General features: G+C 38.4%; 3 protein-coding genes across 5 annotated transcripts; 2 read left to right on the top strand and 1 right to left on the bottom strand.

Annotated features, from left to right (window-relative positions):
• Positions 1 to 536: 536 nt before the first annotated feature.
• Positions 537 to 10,657, top strand: LOC107630059 (uncharacterized). 3 transcript variants are annotated; one of them, XM_088509679.1, is made up of 6 exons: positions 537 to 1,051; positions 5,676 to 6,591; positions 6,783 to 6,914; positions 7,049 to 7,150; positions 9,152 to 9,757; positions 10,196 to 10,657. In XM_088509679.1, exons 2-5 carry the CDS (start codon positions 5,701 to 5,703, stop codon positions 9,755 to 9,757), a joined length of 1,731 nt encoding a protein of 576 aa, XP_088365805.1. In that variant the 5' UTR covers positions 537 to 1,051; positions 5,676 to 5,700; the 3' UTR covers positions 10,196 to 10,657. The 3 variants fall into 3 exon arrangements, 2 of the variants coding, with proteins under 2 accessions (XP_088365805.1, XP_020974248.1); XR_015907586.1 differs by lacking the exon at positions 537 to 1,051 and having other exon boundaries at positions 5,446 to 6,591; positions 10,196 to 10,508; positions 10,569 to 10,632; XM_021118589.2 differs by lacking the exon at positions 537 to 1,051 and having other exon boundaries at positions 5,446 to 6,591; positions 10,329 to 10,657.
• Positions 10,658 to 12,845: 2,188 nt separating this feature from the next.
• Positions 12,846 to 14,669, top strand: LOC110269424 (uncharacterized). Its single transcript, XM_021117244.1, has 2 exons — positions 12,846 to 13,471; positions 13,577 to 14,669. Exons 1-2 carry the CDS (start codon positions 12,846 to 12,848, stop codon positions 14,667 to 14,669), a joined length of 1,719 nt encoding a protein of 572 aa, XP_020972903.1.
• Positions 14,670 to 17,973: 3,304 nt separating this feature from the next.
• LOC148570186 (uncharacterized) lies at positions 17,974 to 18,569 on the bottom strand. Its single transcript, XM_088508299.1, has 2 exons — positions 18,519 to 18,569; positions 17,974 to 18,444 (listed from the first exon to the last, which is right to left on the bottom strand). The coding sequence occupies exons 1-2, from the start codon at positions 18,567 to 18,569 to the stop codon at positions 17,974 to 17,976; spliced, it is 522 nt and encodes a 173-aa protein (XP_088364425.1).
• Between the last annotated feature and the right edge of the window lie 2,169 nt (positions 18,570 to 20,738).

The following is a 20,738-nucleotide window of genomic DNA, read 5'->3' as shown; positions in this document are numbered from 1 at the left end:
TGCTAGATAGCAAAAATTGAAATAAGACGGTGTGTTTTGATTTGGAGAAATAGGATAGTTCAAATCTTCTGATTGCATTAATAATGAGATATTTTTAAAGAAGATATGAATTGTATAGCCATCTTCGTCAACCGTCATTGTGGGATTCAATATTGACTCAAAAATATTTTGCGAGGAGGTTATTTACCAAACATTCTCAAGGTTTTTTTCGGCTGACAAATAAGTTCTTTACATGATTTTTTAGAAAAAAAATTTTTTAATTGTTAAAAAAAATTGAGAATATAAAATATGATCTCTAATTTTTTATTATTCTCTTTTATATTTATTTTTAATTTTATTTTTAAAATTAATGATAAAAGATCACATTTTACTCTCTCAATTATTAAAAAAAATTGAGAGAATTCATTCTTTGAGACTGTTGAAAATTTCTGAAGGGATACGTTTAGTATCCAACGTGTCCGGTAACATGTACATGTGTCCCTCATGGACAAATTGAAACCCATCTCTGTCAGCAACATGATGCTGTTTTGGGGTATGGAGCAAAATGCAACCTTGACGAAGGAGAGTAAAAGTCGCGTTTCTTCAACCCTCGTAGAATTGCATCCTCTCCTCGAAGCCCTTCTTCTCCACTCTCCTCTACCGCCTCCGCAACCACCTCCTCTGCATCTTCCCGCATGACTCATCCATCGCTTCCCCCTTTCTCTTCAACCCACAGAACCATGCATGGTGTCCTCTTCCACCCATACCCTGCAACCAACTTCATCGTAGTCCCTCTCGGCCACCACCTCTATGGCCCTCGATGGATCCTTTTTCGACGCGCATTCTTTTTCTATCGACCACGCTTCCCCTTCCTCCGCTACTTTCCGTGGTTCTGCACTCCAGTGTGTTGACATAGCGGTTGTTTAGTCATTGATGAGAATTGAAGGAAATAACTACTAATCCTACTATCACACATTCACATTAATTCACTATGCTTTAGTTGAGTGAATCTTCTTCAACCTCCAAACTCTCACACAAAACTAACAAAGCGAAGTTGCAAGACACAACTCAGGTGCTAATTTCATACCCTTCTATGATTTTTCTCTTTCTACCTTTACTTCTCTTTATTCAATTCCTTCTACGTTTTTTTGGCGAAAAAAATAAATAAAGGTTCAATTTTGATAGTATTTATTGGATGTTTCATCTAATTTAATTCCAATTGCGTGGACCCATTTGCTTCAAAAGAAATTATGAGGAAGATTCTTTGTATATAACAGGAAAAAAATTTTTCTTTTGTATTTTAAAGTATTTGATTGGATACTTTGCTATATTTTCAATTATTTTAGAAATTTATTTAGAAGGAGTGCTACACATACAAGTCATTTTTGTTTACAAGTCTTACAAGTTGAGCCTAACATGCGCGTTACTGAATCATTTTCGCGTGTTTTATCTTCGTTTCCTTTTTTACGAAAAAGAAGAAAAAGAGACACAGAGAAAGAAAAAGAGGCACACAAAAAAACGTGAAAACGGCGTGAATATAAATGACTTGAATGATTTGTATGGAAAATCGTTCTCTCTTTGCTTTCGATCTCCTTCTGTTTTTTTTTTTATTTTCATGGTTTCTGAAATCAAACTTTGAAATTGTTTTGAAGATGGTGGAACTTCAGAAATACACCTGAACGATTACAAAAATACACCCAAACGATTACAGAAATACATCTAAAGGATTACAGAAATACACCCAAACAGTTACAGAAATAAACTAAACAATTACAGAAATACACCCAAAAGATTTAAGAAATACACCCAATATAGAAGGAGATAGTATATTTCTTCTTGAAATCTTTTAATGTTTTGCTGGTTAAGGATTAGGCACATGACAGAGACAATTTAGAAAAAAAATCTAGAAGAACAGTAACAGTACCTTGAATAATGTTTCTTCGTTTTTTCTGGTGATTTTGATGAAGGAGAAAGAGAAAACGAAAAGAGAAGAAGAAATTTCAATAAAAAAAAGAGGAAGGAAGAGATGGTGTTGATGACGATGATAACGAGAGAGAAAAATTACGAAAAAGAAGAAAAAGAGACACAGAGAAAAAAGAAGAGGAAGAGGAAGAGGAAGCACGGAGAAAGAAGAAGAAGAAAAAGAGGCACAAAAAAAACATAAAACAGCGTGAATATAAATGACTTGTATGACTTGTATTGAAAATCACTTATATGTGGAGAATTACTCTTTAGGGTGTCTCTTGTCATCTTTTTTTTCTTGCTTTTTTTGCAGTTTATAGATTCTCAGTCATGTCTTGGTGCACCATTGAGTCAGATCCTAGTATGCCCATACATATCTTTGAAGTTTGAACTATAATTGCAATGCTTCGTTTAGGTCTTTAGGAGAGGATATCAAAATGACAGTGTTTCACTACTGCTCAAGGATTGTTTTATCCTTCTCGCATGTATGGACTAAGGACTGATGGAGATAAATATTGGAGATTAATGTGTTTATTAAATTTTTTTTTATACTAAAATATCCATTTTTAAAATTTTTAGAGACTAATTTGGATAATTACTCGTCAATTTATTACTTATTCGTTGGTTACAATAAAACACTTAGGGCCCGTTTGGAAAGTTTTAAAAGTAACTTTTTTGAACTTTTGACTTATGAAAAGTAGTAATACTAACGCCTGTTGTAATTTTTAAAATCAAATTGCAGCTTTCTAAAAAACTATTTAGGAATTTATAGAGAAATTTAAAAAAAATGACTTCTCTCATAATATTATTACTTTTTATCACATTTCTATAAAACAAGTACTTCTATAAATTATTTTTAATATAATCATTTATTATTTAAACTATTTTTTCAAAAACAGCTTAATTAAGCTATTTATCTAAATTGAACTTTAGTGACTAATAGACTAACTTAATATTCTATGTAGCTATTCTATGTAGCTAGATTTGATTAGATGTTAACAAATTACAAGTCAAAAGTATACATTGTATCATGACATTTGAAAATAAAAATTGATAAGAGTTTATTTTTAATACATTAATAATTTAAAATATTTTATACAATTATATAATTATATTTATATTTTTAGATGATTATTTATATAATCAATATAAAAATAATTATTTTTATTAATATAATATTATGTTATTAGATATTAACATAAAATTACTTTGGAAAAACTGCCAAAAGTACCCATGAAGTTTATGAACGCTGACAAAAGTACCCATAAACTAAGAAAATTAACGATGTACCCATGAAATATGGGTTCCGTATGACAAAAGTATCCAAATTCTAATTTTTTGTTGATTTTTTAATAAAATTCCTAAACTACCACACCCAAACCTCATTCTACCGTCACTTCCTCTCTTCTCTTTTTCCTCTCTCCTCACTTATCTCTCAAAAACCCTCACAGTCACAGAAACTCTCCTCCTACCTCCTCATTGCCGTCCGCCACCCACCTACTCCATTACCGCCAATCTCTTCCCCTCTCACTGCTTCTCCCTCTCACTATTAAGGTGACTACAACACCTTCATCGCACACCTGTGACCCAACCTGAGGAGAATGCTGCCGTGGCGCGCCTGTTGTAGCCGAGGAGAACGTCGTCGTGGCGCGTCTGATCCAGCCGAGGAGAACACCGTCGTCGCACACCTAAGAAGAGAGAGGGCTCGTGGTACTCTTGCATGCAGAAAGCGGGTTCGGTAAAGAGAAATCAAAGAAGAAAGGGAGGCGGCACTGTGGATGGAGGTTCTACCATTGACGATGTTACAGTCGGTCGGCGAAGAAAAATGTATTTCTTTTTTTAAAATATTTTTATTTTATTTTTCTTCTTTTCAGAAATTGATTTAGTTACTACTAAAATGATACTGTTCTGTTTTTTTTAAATCTGTTTCTATTTTTTATGAAGGCTGAGATTGATTTACAGAAGATCCAGTTGATGACTACTTCTACTTCTGATTTTTGCTGAAATAAATTTTAAATTGGATAAATGAATTTGTTGATTTTTTATGGTTGATGGCTTTTTCTATTTCTAGTTTTGCTAAAGTGAATTGAAATTGGATGAATGAATTTAAAAAATTTTATGTTTTGAGATTTTTTTGTGTTTGATTAATTTGGTTTGGGTATGGATTATAAACTTATGAGTTAATCGATTGAGGTCCGATCCTCTATCACCACCACCACTACCATTGATTTCGGTCTGGTTTGTTGTATGAGTAGTTTTGGACTCCATGGCAAGAGTTGGTGCAAATTGAGTTATGAAAGGTTGAAAAAGTGAGTTGAGGTTGAGTGTAGGGTAGTTTAGAAATTTTATTAAAAAATCAACAAAAAATTACGATTTGGATACTTTTGTCATATAGAACCCATCTTTCATGGGCACAGCGTTAATTTCCTTAATTTATGGGTACTTTTGTCAACGTTCGTAAACTTCATAGGTACTTTTCGTAATTTTTTCAATTACTTTATATTAGCAGAACATCAAAATTAAATTTTAATTTTTTATAGATAGAATTCACTTTGTTCTTTGTGATAATAGACACCATCAAGATGTTGCACGCTTTGAAAATTAATTTAATGCACCGTCAAATTTGGAGATCAATAGGAAGGTTTAGTCCTCATGACACAAGTTTTTTAATTTTTTTTAAATAGAAAAATAATTATTTGTACCAATAGATTTTACTGACAAAAAAATATCTATTAAATAAAAAAATTAATATTATATTTATAAAAAATAAATTTTATATAACAAAAATATCAAAATCTTAATTTTTTTTATTGTTTTAACAAAATTTTTAAATTAACCTCATTCTTCTGTTTTAACGTCAGGTCCACCTCAATTTCTCACCCCTCTTCTTTCCTAAACTTCAACAATGTACAATCCTTTAGAAATAAAAAATTTAAATACAAAAGTAGTCAAAATACTTATATTATGTTTGGTTTAAGAGAAAATAAAAAAAATAATAAAAAAATAAATAAAAATTTTATTTTTTTTTGTTTGGATACTAAAAAAAATAAAAAAAATATTTGGTGTGAGTACTATTAAAAATTTTTTCTCTCCATTACAAATAAGAAAACAAAAAAATATTATCTTTTATATATTTACAATATTATTCATAGTTCTATTATTATTAATAATTATCAATATAAATTTAATTTTAATATTTTTAATATATTATTATAATAAAAATTCATATTTAAACATTATATATATATTAGATAAATAATTTAAATTAAATATATAAAATTATAATATTTATAAAATATAAATAAATAAAAATATTTATATTTTATTTTATTATAAAATTATTAATATAATTTTATATTATTATAATTTTTTATTTTTTATTTTTATTATTTAAACAAAAAAAATTATTTTTTTTATCTATTTTTTTTATTCAAATAATAAACAAATAACTTTATTTTTTTCTATTTTTTCTTTTCTTCCCTATTATTTTCTTTGCTATATCCAAACATAGTGCTAGAAATTGAAAGGTTCGTTTTTTGAAATCTGCTTTGTACCCCTTTCAAAAATTAGAGTCTGATCACTCTCCCCCAAATTAAATCGTTTCATACTAAACACCCAACATTCCACCGTTTGAAAGAACACCGTTGTTTGCCGAATTTCAAAAATAAAACGTTGATTTTTGTTACCTTTGTTATATTCGCAATTTAGCACTTGTGTGTGCACTGTCTGTGTAGAGTGCAGACAGCAGGAGGCGCAAACATGAATCCCTATGACGAACGAAGACTGATAGATGAAGTCATCTACCTCCATTCTCTGTGGCACCAAGGTCCTCCCCAAGCTCCACCACCGCCAAACCCTATTCTAACTCCAACACAACTCTACAACAACACCATTCCCTTTGCGTCAGAAAATCACATTTCTAAACCCCTTAATCCCTATTTCAATGTGTCCCCCTGGCACCTTAACCCTCATCGTCAACATCCCCCACCCATACCTCTTGCACCTGCGCACACCGGATCACTCCCACCCACCTCAAACAACCAGAAAAAGAAGAACAAGAACAAGAAGAATAAGGCGAGGGACCGACCACGGAGTCCGGGTTTGGAGTGGCCATGTCCGGCTCCGTCTGACCCGCCATCGACGGGCTGGCCCGCACCCAAGAAGCCCCGGTTAGAGGCCCCTGCGGTGTCTCCCGAGGAGAAGGAGAGGCTTGGGGCTTTGCGAGCTCAGAACAAGGCGTCCCAAGCTTTAAGGGGCTTCATCTTGAATGGTGATGACGATGATTGTGATGATGACGATGACGACGACGACGATGCTGAGTTGGAAGAATATGAGGGGTTCTTTTTGAGGATCTTCAAGGAGGATGATGAATTGAGGAGCTATTACCAAAGGCGTTTCGAGAACGGCGAGTTTTGCTGCTTGGTTTGCGACGCGGTTGGGAAGAAGAATTCTGGGAAGAAGTATAAGGACTGTGTTGGCCTTCTTCAGCATGCCAAGTCTGTCTTGAGGACGGTCAAGAAACTGGCTCATAGGGCTTTTGGGCAGGCGGTTTGCAAGGTATTGGGTTGGGACATTGATCAGCTTCCGGTGATTGCAATGAAGGGAGAGCCTCTTGGGTCCAATTTGAAGATCATGCCATCCAACTCAGAGGTAATAGTTACATGAATTCACCAATTAGATAGCGTAAGCATATCGGGACGTCATGCATATATTCCACATATTACATATTGCGTTCCATGTAACTATGGCTTTGCATTCAATGGTTGTAGTATGCTCCGCTGATTTGATTTTTGTTTTCTCCTAGTCTTTGTTTTGATTTGGTGGAGTTTGAAACAATGCAGGATGAGGTTAAGGAAAATGCTGATGATGGAGAAGGTGGTACCTGCAAGCAAAATGGTAAGGTTGTGTCTATGGAGACTAATGATCAACCGGATGAGGAGTGTGTGAACGGAGTTGAACAGAGTATTGTTGGGGTTAGTTGTTTAGACCTTTCATTATTTATTTAGCTTGGGGAAGAAACTGGTGGCAAATTATATTAGAACTTAGAAAAGTGGTTTTGCATATTTTCATGTGGTTATAAACTGTCCTTTAATTGTCTTGTGTGCAGTGTTCTATGATTGAAAAAGATCTTGATAATAAGGACGAGAATCTTGACGAAAAGATTTTGGACATTAGATTTGAAAGTGGAGAGGGTGGAGCAATGACTAAGGTGAGACCTCCACCATACTTGTTATCATTTTTAACTTGTCCAGTGTGTTTCTTTAATAGCATAAATTGAACTGGCTCATTCTTTATGCATGGAAAGGTTTGTTGCTTTGATGTTTTTCAGCTGACTAAGGTGTTTTAAGACTAAGTTTTCTTTATATGGCAATATGTGGATCCCAATATCTAATGTTGGCAGAGTGTAGAAGATCAAAACAAACTAGTATTTTGATACTAAAAACAACAAAATTTTAAGGTGCTGGTAACCCAAAGGAGAAAGTGGATTATGATGGAAAACAAAGCACCCACAAACACAATGATAAAGCTGTTTTCTTGTAGCATAACATAGATATCCGAAGATGTAAACTTTTGTGGTTATTAGTGCCTAGTTAATTATGGTTAGAGGCTTAGTTGTAAGTACGGTTTATGTGAAGAGTGAAATGCAACACATGGGTGAAGGGTTGTGTGACAAACGTTTGTTTAAGTAGCAAGTTAGTAACAGGATGGATATAGATTTCTATTCTGTTATTGGTAGGAGGAGGGAGTTATATAAGGAAATGGAAGAAAATCAAGGGACGTATCCCAAAATATGAAATCATTTGGAATTTGGGTAGTTGCGGCAACGTCGTAGTGCTACAGAGGGAGAGAAATGATCTCTTGAACTGCGATACTTATTTTTCCTGTTTATTGTTATTTTCTTCTTGTAACTCATTCTTGCAAGCTCTTAGATCAATTTATAGAGTATACTGAACCACCATTTTGGTAGTTGAAAAATTCTAGTTCCGACTAAAAGAAAGCACTACTGCTCCCCACTCCACCACCACCAACAACAACCCCACCCGCCACTGCCAAAATAATAAAAGAAAACAATGATCAGAAAAAGAGTGACAAACTTCACTAAAATATGGCAAGTTTTTCAAACTTTGGTTGGTCAATTGGTGAACTTTGTCAAACTTTTTTCATCTTTAAAAGAGGAAGGGGTAGAGAAAAAAGGGGAGAGAGAGAGAGAGAGAAGAGGGGGCGCGGGGGGGTGTCACGAGTGCCTTTCCTTCATTTGGTTTAACTCTTTTCCACTTCAACTCTTATTCCTGAATATCAGGTTCCTCATACATGTGGCCAAGGTTATATAGGCTTGCGGGAGACTATTTTACTCAAGGTCCAGGTTGCATGTTATTTCCTTCTAATTATGTTTACTTGATTCTATATGTTTCTTATCATAGTCTACTAAAAAGTTAAAACAATTAATTCTTGCTATGTATTATGATCAAATTTATCCTTTGGTTGCCTGGCATTTCTCAGGTGCTCCTTTCACCAAGTGTTATTTGGCAATGTCACATTTTTCTCACTAATTATTTTAGTGCATATCTATTATCCTTAGATATCAAAATTAAGGTGTAGCAACACAGTTTCCCATTTCTGTGCCTTAGCCTCCTCATCTTTTGGTGTTTGTTTGCTTCTCCCCACTGACCACTTTTTTAGTCATTGTCTCTGTTCATCATCTCTATTACTCCACCATTCTCATTCAGGCTGTCCCCTTCTCCTTTTCTATGATTCCACGGGGATAAAGTTGGTGAATCCACTGGGTAAGGATCTAAACATGCCTCTTTTTCCACCTAACTAAAGTACTACGAAGAATAAGACAAATAAAAATGAAACTTCAAAGATTAGCAAGTAGAACAAGATTATATCATAGAGTTCTAAAGGATTGCTCAAACAAGTTATTTTGAAGCTTTGAAGGAAACAGTGAGTGTTGTCTTAATTCTCTTTTCTTCTTTTATTTTAATGTTTTGTAGAGGCATAAATCAGGAACCTAGTTAGTTATTGGTTAGGAATGTGATAGTGCCATTTTCTGCAGACCTCATACAAATGTGTTTTATTGTGGTTTGACAGGGCTCTTTTTTTTTAAGCATTATCGCATCATTTAGGGAGTTTACGCTTCCTAGTAATTCACTTAAGTATTAAATAAATAATAAAGCTTTTTTTTCTTATCTCAAAATATAACCTGCAGGCATCTCTTGAGTATTCTGATTCTAATGCTGGATGGGTTTTTAAAAATTCCAATAGCGATTCATCCTCAACTGCATTAGTTTGGCCTCTCTTCAAAACCAACTCATCTCATTGCATTAGCTCTCTTTCAGCAGAAGAGCAAGCCAATGTGGCAGTGCAGCAATTGCAGCAGAAGGCATTAAAAGCTTATAAAAAATACCTAGTTGCTAATGCTGATTCTGACTCTGATGATGACGACAGCAATGAAGAGGATGAAGATGATGTGTCAGATCATTCTCCCGAAAAACATGAGGACTTCAAGTTCTTTCTGAGTTTGTTTACAGAAGACAGTGACTTGAGGATATATTATGAAAACAACAATAGCAAAGGAGACTTTTATTGCTTAGTTTGTGGAGCCATAGGAAAGAAGGTGTGGAAGAAGTTTAAGGATTGCATCGCTTTACTTCAGCATTCTACTTCGGTAAAAAGGACAAAAAGGAAGCAAGCTCACAGAGCTTATTCACAGGTCATCTGTAAAGTTCTTGGTTGGGACATCGATCGATTGCCAACTATCGTGTTAAAGGACCAACCCCTCAGTTCTTCCTTAGAAGGTTCAACAAAGCTTTAGGTGAGTATATGCTCTATTTTGAGTTTATAATGTGGACCAGAGTTAAGGTAACTTCATAGAGAGTAATAGAGTAATTAAACGTATTGATAATTTAAATATTCTTCAGGAAATTAGTCAATGTTTATTGTGAAATAGTTTCACTACAAGGGGGGAAATAGTCTTTTTGACAGTGTATGTCTGTAAATTCAGCAATGCGGCAAATTTTGCCAACTTGAACAGTGGCATCCAAGGTTTTGAAAACTGGACCGGTCATCAAACTATTTTAGTTATTGAAACTGGTCCAACCGGTTCAACCGTGATTTAACCGGAATAACCGTTTTATAAAATAAAATATAAATAAATCCACTAAACATAATTATAGTTTAATTTAAACCTCAAAATGTCATCCATACTTAAAATTACAATTCATAAAATATATTAATAATTTATAACTTTCAGGAAGGTCAACTCCTCTAGCAGCTATATCTGTTGCTACAAGCAAATATCCACCTCCTTTTTCTTACCTCCTGAATCAAACACTTGTACATCCTTTGTTGAACTCGATACTTATTCTTATGCTACTGAATGGAAGGAACTTACCAACAATGAAACTGCGCTCGAGTGGAAATTCATGTCATCCTCGAGCAGGACAATATCTAAAGGCCCTTCATATGATGTTTTCAAAAAGTCAATGACAAGGTATGTTGATGGAGCATTTCAAGCCTTTTTGGACTTCTCAGACTGCATGCATAGTGCACAACTTACAGATTACATAAACCAACTGAGAAAGAGTGAGGAGGAGGATTCTCGATATACCTGTTCGCCAACAAACATAATGCCAGACTCAGGTGCATCAGATTGAATCAAAGATAACAGGATTTGTAGTTTCCTTTTGTTATTGCATATCTGGTGATTGAAACAGCATTACAATTTTCATAATAGCTAAAATAGGTTCCTAATGATTAGTGAATAAAAAATGGATAACACAAAAAAAGCACATCACAACATAATTTTAACAAGGTTTTCCAACAGCACAGCACAAACAGCACAGTAGTGAAGAAAACAGAGTATTAGCAGTGACCAGAGAAAGATGAACACAGCCGCAGTGAGCAGAGATAATCAATAATCATTCAAAGTGGTTTTTAAACAAAAATTAAAAAAACAAAGAACAAGCACAACAACAATGAGCAGAGTTGATCAATAATCATTCAAAGTGGTTTCTGAACCAAAAAAAAAAATGAAGAATGAGCGTAGCAGCGGCAGAGCTAATCAATGATCATTCAAATTGGTTTTTGAACAAAAAGTTAAAAAGAACAAACAGTGGCCACAACAACAATGAGTTAATCAATAATTAATAATCAAAGTGGTTTCTGAACCAAAAAAAAAAAAAGGAAGAACCAGGCAATCAGGAGATCTGAGCAAAATACGAGGGAAAGCGGTTGAGCGCGACAGAAGACGGCAACCGGGCAATGAGCACGACGACGGACGGCGGACGAAGGGTGACTGAGTAGGATGAGGGGTTGGAGCACGTCAAGCTTGAGGAAGGAGCTGCAATTGGTAAATGAGGTGAAGGGTTGGAGCATGATGACCAGATGACGACGGAAGATCCTGAGCGCGACGAACAGTGGTAGTGAGAATAACAGCTGCGGCGGTGGTGGAGGTTAGATGGCTAGGATTTCTTGAGTTTTGAAGGAATTTTGTGCAGAGGAGAAATGGAGAAGGGTGTTGGGCATTTCGGTGTGTAACTTCGTAACAAACCCAAAATGATGTCGTTTCATATAAACTGGTTGGGTCTTAGTTTGATCCGACCGATTGGTTTTTGGCAGGTTTAACAATTTTTAAAATAGCAGTTTCTCTTGTTGGATTGAACCGAAAAGATTTTTGGTTTTTGGTTGGACTGGTTTGACCGACCAATTCAGTCCGATTTTCAAAACCATGGTGGCATCATGTTTATAGTTTCCTAGTAGTTATTTATTCTTTTGCTAGTGAATGAAGTACATGTAAAGTAAAAATCCTGAATAATAGCATGTTAAAATTGCTGAAGTTCCTTGGAGGATACGTGTATCAATATAAATGAAAAGGAATGGGTTAATGTAAAAAAGGAATAGCTAAAACACAGATAGGCATATTGATAGCTTGTAAAGTATTGTCACATTTTGATGTTCGGTAAATGTAGGGAATGCTAAGTTAGTAGTGAAGCAACATGATGGTTTCTGTTCTTCGTTTTAATCATCCTTGTTGACGTGTACATCATCCAGTACCAAAACCGACCTAAAATCTCGGCAACGGTAACTTCTGACTGAGCCAGCTTTATCTTCCAAACCATGATCTATGATAACAGAATCCACTAAGAAAAATGGGCCATGACTCCTCACAACCGAAAGATACTAACAACAAAGCCGACCATATACATCGCAACTAACTCACACCTATCGCCTATAAAACAACTAAAACCATAATCCCTAGTGGTCACATCTTCTGACTCTTAATTATTACTCTTACTCTCTGAAAAAAACCCATATTCTTACTTGAGCGTCGGAGTGCTTTTTGCAGGTGCTCCCGCCGCCGTGTTCAAGAGGCATCCGAGGAATATTCACTAAGTCATCACTGGCCGACGTGTAAGTCCGCCGAGAGCGAACAATTCTCAAGGACGACCACTTACCTCGGTTCACTCAGGACGGAACATTTGCGCCCACCGTGGGGCCCCGTAAAACTAACCTCACCTTTTTCCTTTATATTTCTACCTCTTGAGTTTTCTTTTTCAGATCACACGATCTCCAGACATGGCCGACAACGGAGTCCACCAGCTCACACAGGCCGAACTTATGGCCCAGATGGCTGAACTTCAAGCAGAGGTCAAGAGACTGGCCGAGCTGTTAGCACAAAATAACGCCAACAAACGGGATGAAGGCAATCCCAAAAGCTCATCCCAAGGCGTGGCTGACCTATTAATCGCCAACCCCCCGAAGGAGAGACTAACTTTGGATAATCCATTTTCTGAGGAGATCACGAATTTCCAAATGCCAAAACACTTCACACTACCCTCCTCACTTGAGCCCTATAAGGGGATTGGTGACCCCGGGCTCACATTAAGAAATTTCAGTCTATGATGTTTTTTAACGGCCCTAACAATGAACCTGTACTTTGCAGAGCTTTCCCGACTTACCTTGACGGAGCCGCTTTACTTTGGTTTTCGAAATTACCTGCAGGTTCGATTTCTTCTTTCGAAGAATTGGCAAAGTCTTTCATCGACTATTTTGCTGCAGCACGAATATACGTCCACGGATCGGATTACCTTGGCACAATTCGCCAAGGTCCTCAGGAGAGTTTGAAGGACTATCTGACCAGATTTGCAGAGGCGACAATGGAGATACCCGACCTAGATCCTGCTGTCCACCTACATGCACTTAAGGCCGGCCTCCGACTTGGAAAGTTTAAAGAGACAATCGCGATCACCAAACCGAGGACATTGGAGGAGTTCAGGGAGAGGACGGCCGGACAAATGGAAATCAAAGAACTGCGTGAGGCCAATAAAACGGAAAGAAGACCCAGGAGAGAAGAGGACCGAATATCAAGGTCAACTCACAACAAAGATCTAGGCAAACCATTCAAACCTACTCCGAAATTCGACAATTACACCAGATTCAACACGAGAAGGGAAAAGATAATCAAAGAAATACTCAATGCCAAAATCATAAAACCTCCAGCAAGAGCAGGTAGCTATCAAGACCAGAGGTTCGTAGACAAAAGCAAACACTGTGCTTTCCACCAGAAATACGGACACACGACCGACGAATGCATAATAGCCAAAGACCTCTTGGAGAGACTTGCTCGGTAAAGCCTACTAGACAAGTACATTGAAGGAAGGAAACATAAAGAAGGTGATAGAGACAAGGAGGAACGACAACCGACCTCAGTCAACAAAGAAACCAACAAATGGTCAAATAGTAACCAACCCAAAGCAATTATAAACTGCATATCTGGAGGATTCGCCGGAGGCGGCGAAACAACGTCGGCAAGGAAACGTAGTTACCGAGCTATGCTGGCCATCAAAGGAACAGCACCACTAAACAATCAGGATACGCCAGATCTAGAAATCACTTTCAACAAAACAGACATATGCTCGACCGCCCCACACCTAGACGATCCAGTGGTAATCTCCATCCAGACAGGCGATCTATTGGTAAGAAAGGTCCTTTTAGACCCAGGTAGCAGTGCAGACGTTCTCTTTTATTCTACCTTTTTAAAAATGAACTTATCTGAAAAACTAATACAACCCTCATCCGGAGAACTAGTGGGGTTCTCCGGAGAAAGGGTACCGATAAAAGGGTATATATGGCTAAAAACGACAATAGGTGAAAATCCATTATCCAGAACCCTTGATATACAATACCTGATAGTTGACTGCATTAGTCCCTACAATATTATTCTCGGGAGACCTGCTCTGAACATGTTCAGAGCAGTGATATCAACTTTTCATCTATGTGTTAAGTTTCAGGCACAGGACGGCAGAATAGCAACAATCAACTCAGACCGACAACAAGCTCGGCAATGCTACAACTCTAGCCTAAAAAGGTCGGACACGAGACAGAAACAACACGAGGTAAAAGCAGTACAAACTAGGGAGGAAGTCCTATCCCTAACCGAGCTTGACCCCCGGGGAGACACACAAGAAAGACCTCAACCGACAGACGAGCTTCAGAAAATCCAACTGACATCAAAACCAGAACAGGTAACATACATCGGTCAAGCGCTACAAGAACAAGAAAGGTCGGATCTCATAAAGTTACTACGAGCCAACTCTGACCTGTTCGCCTGGACCCCAGCGGACATGCCAGGAATAAGTCTAGACGTCATTTGTCACAAACTCGCCACCAACCCAGCAAGCCGACCTATAGCTCAGAAGAAAAGGAACCTAGGAGCAGAGAAATAAAAAGCAGCCCTAGAAGAAACGAGTAAGCTCTTACAAGCCAACTTCATCAGAGAAATCCGCTTCACCACATGGCTCTCAAACATGGTAATGGTAAGAAAGAACTCAGGTAAATGGCGCATGTGCGTCGATTTTACAGACTTAAACAAAGCATGCCCTAAAGATGCCTACCCTTTACCATGCATAGATAAGCTTGTAGACAATGCATCATGGTTCAAAAGCTTAAGCTTCATGGATGCATACTCCGGGTATAATCAAATACTCATGCATCCAGAAGACCAAAGCAAGACAGCGTTTATAACTGAACATGGAAACTTTTGTTATCGAGTAATGTCATTCGGCTTAAAGAATGCAGGTGCAACCTATCAACGCTTAATGGACAAAGTCTTCCATAACCAAATAGGACGCAACATGGAAATCTATGTAGATGACATGGTTGCCAAGACGATAAAGGAAATATCACACTGTGACGACCTCAGCGAGATATTCAAACAGATCCGAACCTACAATATGAGACTTAATCCAGAAAAGTGCGCCTTTGGGGTAAAAGGAGGGAAGTTCCTCAGGTTCATGCTTACGTCAAGAGGAATCGAGTCAAACCCCGAAAAGTGCTCGGCAATACTAAATATGGCAAGCCCTAAAACAATAAAAGAGGTGCAACAACTAGCAGGAAGGATAGCCGCGTTATCTCGGTTTCTACCCGCAGCATCAAACCGATCATACCACCTTTTCCAGACAATATCGAGAAACAAGAAATTCCACTGGACAGAGGAGGGCGAGAAAGCTTTCTCCGAGCTCAAAGCCATCCTATCAGCACCACCCGTCCTGCAAAGGCCGGAAACCGGTAAACCTTTACATTTATATTTATCTGTTTCAAATTATTCTATAAGTTCGGTCCTTGTGATCGAAACAGGGAAAATACAACGGCCAGTATACTTCGTCAGTAGAGTCATGCAACCGACAGAGCAACGATATCCGAAGATAGAACAACTCGCCTTGGCGCTAATAATCACAGCAAGAAGATTAAGACACTACTTCCAGAGCCACACAATTATAGTGAGGACAAACCAACCATTAAGACAAATACTGACAAAACCAGAGCTGGCCGGACGCCTCACCAAATGGTCCATCGAACTTTCAGAATTTGACATTCAGTTCCAACCCAGGTCGGCCCTAAAAGCACAAGTATTGGCCGACTTTATCTCAGAAATGACAACTGATGAACAAGACAAGTCTTGGGAACTGCACGTTGATGGAGCGTCGAGCCAAGAAGGAAGCGGAGCAGGAATAATCCTCAAAGAAGGAGACAAAGTAATAGCCGAGCAGGCCCTCCAATTCCACTTTCCAGCAAGCAACAACCAGGCCGAGTATGAAGCCCTCATTGCAGGACTCAAACTCGCCCTGAGCTTCCAAGCACAAAGCCTGACAGCACACTGCGACTCTCTCCTCGTGGTCCAACAAATCCGAGGAGAGTTCCAGGTAAAAGATCCGTTGCTTGAGCAATACTGGCTCTTAGCAAAGGATCTAATTTCAAAATTCAATTCATTTAGTATATTGCATGTCAATAGAGGAAAAAATGTGAGAGCAGATGTACTATCCAAGCTCGCAGCCACTAAGGCAGACACACAAGCATCCACATTAACACAACTTTCGCTAAAAAAACCAAGCACTGACTTATTACATGTAATGAATATTAACCACCTCCATGATTGGAGAACACCTTTCCTTGAATACATCATTACAGGCGCCATACCCAAAGACGAGCTAAGACCTCAACACTTCAAACGAAAGGCAAGCCTTTACACAAGCATAGAAGGAAAACTATATAGACGAGGATTCTCACAACCCCTTCTAAAATGCCTAGGCAAAGACGAAGCAAAAGAGGTAATGAACGAGGTTCACGAGGGAGTCTGTGGAAATCACATCGGAGGGTGAGCCCTCGCAGCCAAGATCATTCGAACTGGGTATTACCGGCCAACTATAAAAAGAGATTGCATAGCAAAAGTCAAAGCATGCGACAACTGTTAGAAACACGCAGCTATATCCACAAGGCCAGCCGAGCTCCTACATAGCATGGAGGTAAGCTGGCCATTCTATAGATGGAGGATCGATATCCTCGGCCCATTCCCAATAGCGCCAGGCCAGGTAAAATTTTTTCTAGTAGCAATAGATTATTTCTCAAAATGGATAGAGGCACAACCATTAGCAAGGATAATGGCCGAAAAGGTACGATCATTTATGTGAAAAAACATTATATGCCGATTTGGAATACCTAGGGAGATCATATTTGATAATGGTAGGCAATTTACAGACAATAAGCTCGGTTCGTTTCTAAAAAATTTTAACATAAAGCATCATTTTAGCTCGGTCGAACACCCACAAACCAATGGGCAGGCCGAAGCTGCTAACCGAGTTATATTGCAGGCAATAAAGAAAAAGCTAAATAATGCAAAGGGAGAATGGGCGGAACTAATCCCAGAAATACTATGGGGCTACAACACAACAATACAGACCACCACGGGCGAAACACCTTTTAAACTAGTCTATGGTTCCAAGGCACTAATCCCTATTGAGGTCGGCATCCCCACACTGAGAACCGAGCTTTACGACGAGCAACACAACTTGCAGGCAAGAAACGCCGAGCTTGATCTAACCGAAGAAACCAAAGAGTTAGCAGCAATCAAACAAAGAGCTATAAAACAAATAGCTGAAAAGAAGCACAACAAGAAGGTATCTCCGAGGACATTCTCAGAAGGTGACCTGGTGCTCAGACGAACAGAAGAGGCCAGACGCCCCCCAACTCATGGAAAGCTCGCCGCTAACTGGGAAGGCCCATTCCAAATAATCAAGGTGCTCGGCATGGGGGCTTACCAATTACAAACATTACAAGGCAAACCAATATCTGGAACTTGGAATATCTCCTCTTTGAAGATGTACTGATCTTAAATTGTACAAATTGCGGATGAGGGTACTCTTTTTCCCCTTAGAGCCTTTTTTCCCAATATAGGGTTTTTTCCTAAGAAGGATTTTAACGAGGCCTGACGCACAATACATTTCATCATCAATATTCAAATTTAATCAAACATTTCATATTTCATTAATATTCAAAAAGACATATTCGATCATGGGTAGTCCCATGCCAACTATCATATTATAATCACATAGAGCAAGATCCCAAAAACAAAAAATAACGACATAAACCGACCTAAACATGGTCGGACTCAACAAACAAGTTCAAAATAAAAAACCTTTCGTCCACAATTACATACGACAACTTACAAAACAAGAAGCAAAAACAAAAGCCGAACTAAGAGGGAGGGGGAATATTCTCATCATGCTCCTCCACCGTCCCGTCCACAGCTAACTTCCCATTTGCTACTATCTTCGTCATATCAAGCCGACCAATATCAAACTCAGGAGCCAACAAAGAAATCTGGCTCACAGCTCGTTCGAATCCATAAGAGAACATCTCCATACCATTCTCTTCCAACTCATGAATACGAGCTGTGAGACCACCTTTGGCAACATCATTTTCCATCACCTCAGATTGCAGTAGTCGAATCTGATCTCTCAGCCGAGTTACCTCCTCTTCCGACTCCTTTGCCTTCGCAACAGCACTAACAATAACATCATCCCTCTCTTTTATCGACTTCTCCAATTCATCAATCTTAGTCTTATACGACCTCTCAACAGCGGCAGCCTTATCTACAACCTCCTGCTGTTCAGCACCTATGAGCTCGGTAGTGCGACCAACACACATCAAGCGGGAACCAATGATCTACAACCATCACACCAAAATAAGAACAAAACCCTAAAGAAAGATCAAAGAAGAGTTCAATAATGTGAACAAACCTGAACAAATTTGCCAAGTCCTTCCATACCGATCCGACGAGTCATAAGCATGTCCCCTGGATATTGAGAAGCCCGGTCAGAAAGCTCAGCAAAGTTAAACTGTTCACTCTAGAGAGAATGAGAGTTTGACTCCGCAATAAAGCCATGAAGTTTTTTCTGTCGATCAAAGACAGGATCACCACCACGGACGACTTCCTGGTCAGCCTCAGAAATAACCTCCAAAGATATGTCATCCCTCTTTCTCTTGAACGAAGACGCTGGACGACCAGCAGAAGAAAAAGCTTGCCCGCCACTTTCCTTATGCTCAGCGGGACCAACGGTTTTATCCTTTTTCTTGTTTAAAAAGGACTGTAACTTTAAAGGGTCCAGGAGAGGTACTCGCCCACCTACAGAATGATCACCAACGTCAGTGAAACCAAACAAACAGTAATATAAATGAAAAGCAAAAAAAATATTACCTATATACAGTTTCAAACCCTCAACATCACCAGAATCATAAAAACACAGAATATCAGCAATAGACATACATTCCTCAGCAGCAACACTCTCAACCAAAAAATCCAACAAAAACTCCTCTTCTTCGCTCCGCTCAGAGGCCTCAAGAATCTGACTCGGCTCAGAGCACCAATAAAGGGGAAATTTTTCACTAAGCTCGTCGTCCAAATAAAACGGATACTCGGACTCAACCGACCGGACTTTGACAAAAAGAGATTTGAAGTTTTTAAAAGAGGATTTGTAAAGAAGAAATACAGAACGACCAGGAAAGCTGCTAAAACAAACCCACAAACCCTTTCGAGTACCTTTTGCTTGAAAAAGTGAGAAAAACAACGTCAAAGAACAAGGAAAAGATAGATAATCCATTAAAACCTGAAAAGCGCGAAGAAACGCCCAGGAGTTAGGGTGTAATTGCGAAGGAGCGCAGTTCAGTTGGGTAAGAACATCACATTCAAAGGGAGAAAACGGAAATCTCACACCGAGTTCAATCATGCATGGAGTATACATATAAAAATACAACCAATCCCCCCTTCTCTTATAAACCCTATCATCACTAGAGCACGGGAGAAGTTCAACAGTGATCACAGAACCCCTCCTTACGAAATCCAATCCTCTCAACTCAGAAAGGGAGTCAACACTAGTGAAGGAAGACGACCGGGTCCTAACGTCCTCATTAACCCAGTGGTAAGGATCATCTTCCCTGACCTCAACAGCCTTTAGCTTCTCTTTCAATTTTTCCCCCGCCATGAACTCACAGAAACAGTAACAGTAGAAGATAGAAAACACTAACCTTTCGAAGACATAGCAAGATAAAATGGGAAGGAAGACGAAACAGCAAGGCGTAAGTTCCAAAAGATGTGATTATTGCAAGCCCACTATTTTAGTGGGCAACTTAAATCCATACCCACTACAAACGTGGGGAACCAAAACGGCATCAACGCGCAATAAAAGCGACACAGTTTACTAAACACAAAAACCAACTACAATAAAAACCCCTCAAACCAAAAACAAGCCCACCAAACGTTTACCGCGCACAAATGGAAGAAGACCAAAAAATATTCAAAAGCTCCGCCACTGTTCCTAACGCAACACCAGCCGAGCTTGGGGGCTATGACGTGTACATCATCCAGTACCAAAACCGACCTAAAATCTCGGCAACGGTAACTTCTGACTGAGCCAGCCTTATCTTCCAAACCATGATCTATGATAACAGAATCCACTAAGAAGAATGGGCCATGACTCCTCACAACCGAAAGATACTAACAACAACGCCGACCATATACATCGCAACTAACTCACACCTATCGCCTATAAAACAACTAAAATCATAATCCCTAGAGGTCACATCTTCTGACTCTTAATTATTACTCTTACTCTCTGAAAAAAACCCATATTCTTACTTGAGCGTCGGAGTGCTTTTTGCAGGTGCTCCCGCCGCCGTGTTCAAGAGGCATCCGAGGAATATTCACTGAGTCATCACTGGCCGACGTGTAAGTCCACCGAGAGCGAACAATTCTCAAGGACGACCACTTACCTCGGTTCACTCAGGACGGAACACTTGTAATTTTAGCAAAATTCTATTTTTGTTCTTGATGCTGTGATGCAATAAGTTGCACTAATTAACCTCAATTTAGATTCTTGGTATCACCATCGAAATACCTAGCCTTTTAGTGTAGGTGCTGTCAAGGAATAAGCATATAATTTAACAACCGTAAAATTGATACC

Source organism: Arachis ipaensis, chromosome B3 (genome assembly GCF_059453495.1).
Source record: "Arachis ipaensis isolate K30076 ecotype BB chromosome B3, ASM5945349v1, whole genome shotgun sequence".
NCBI classification, from domain to species: Eukaryota; Viridiplantae; Streptophyta; class Magnoliopsida; order Fabales; family Fabaceae; genus Arachis; species Arachis ipaensis.
Note: the sequence above shows the minus strand (reverse complement) of the source record. Positions and strands in the feature narration are given on the sequence as shown.

What these genes read in the sequence shown, in the direction of transcription:
- LOC107630059 (XM_088509679.1), top strand. Translation starts at nt 5,701, where the DNA reads ATGAATCCCTATGACGAACGAAGACTGATAGATGAAGTCATCTACCTC. An exon ending in TCATGCCATCCAACTCAGAG is followed by an intron (nt 6,592 to 6,782) that starts GTAATAGTTACA and finishes GAAACAATGCAG; the next exon opens with GATGAGGTTAAGGAAAATGC. An exon ending in TTGAACAGAGTATTGTTGGG is followed by an intron (nt 6,915 to 7,048) that starts GTTAGTTGTTTA and finishes TCTTGTGTGCAG; the next exon opens with TGTTCTATGATTGAAAAAGA.
- LOC110269424 (XM_021117244.1), top strand. Translation starts at nt 12,846, where the DNA reads ATGTTTTTTAACGGCCCTAACAATGAACCTGTACTTTGCAGAGCTTTC. An exon ending in GGTAGCTATCAAGACCAGAG is followed by an intron (nt 13,472 to 13,576) that starts GTTCGTAGACAA and finishes TGCTCGGTAAAG; the next exon opens with CCTACTAGACAAGTACATTG.
- LOC148570186 (XM_088508299.1), bottom strand. Translation starts at nt 18,569, where the DNA reads ATGCTTATGACTCGTCGGATCGGTATGGAAGGACTTGGCAAATTTGTT. An exon ending in GACTTGGCAAATTTGTTCAG is followed by an intron (nt 18,445 to 18,518) that starts GTTTGTTCACAT and finishes TGATGGTTGTAG; the next exon opens with ATCATTGGTTCCCGCTTGAT.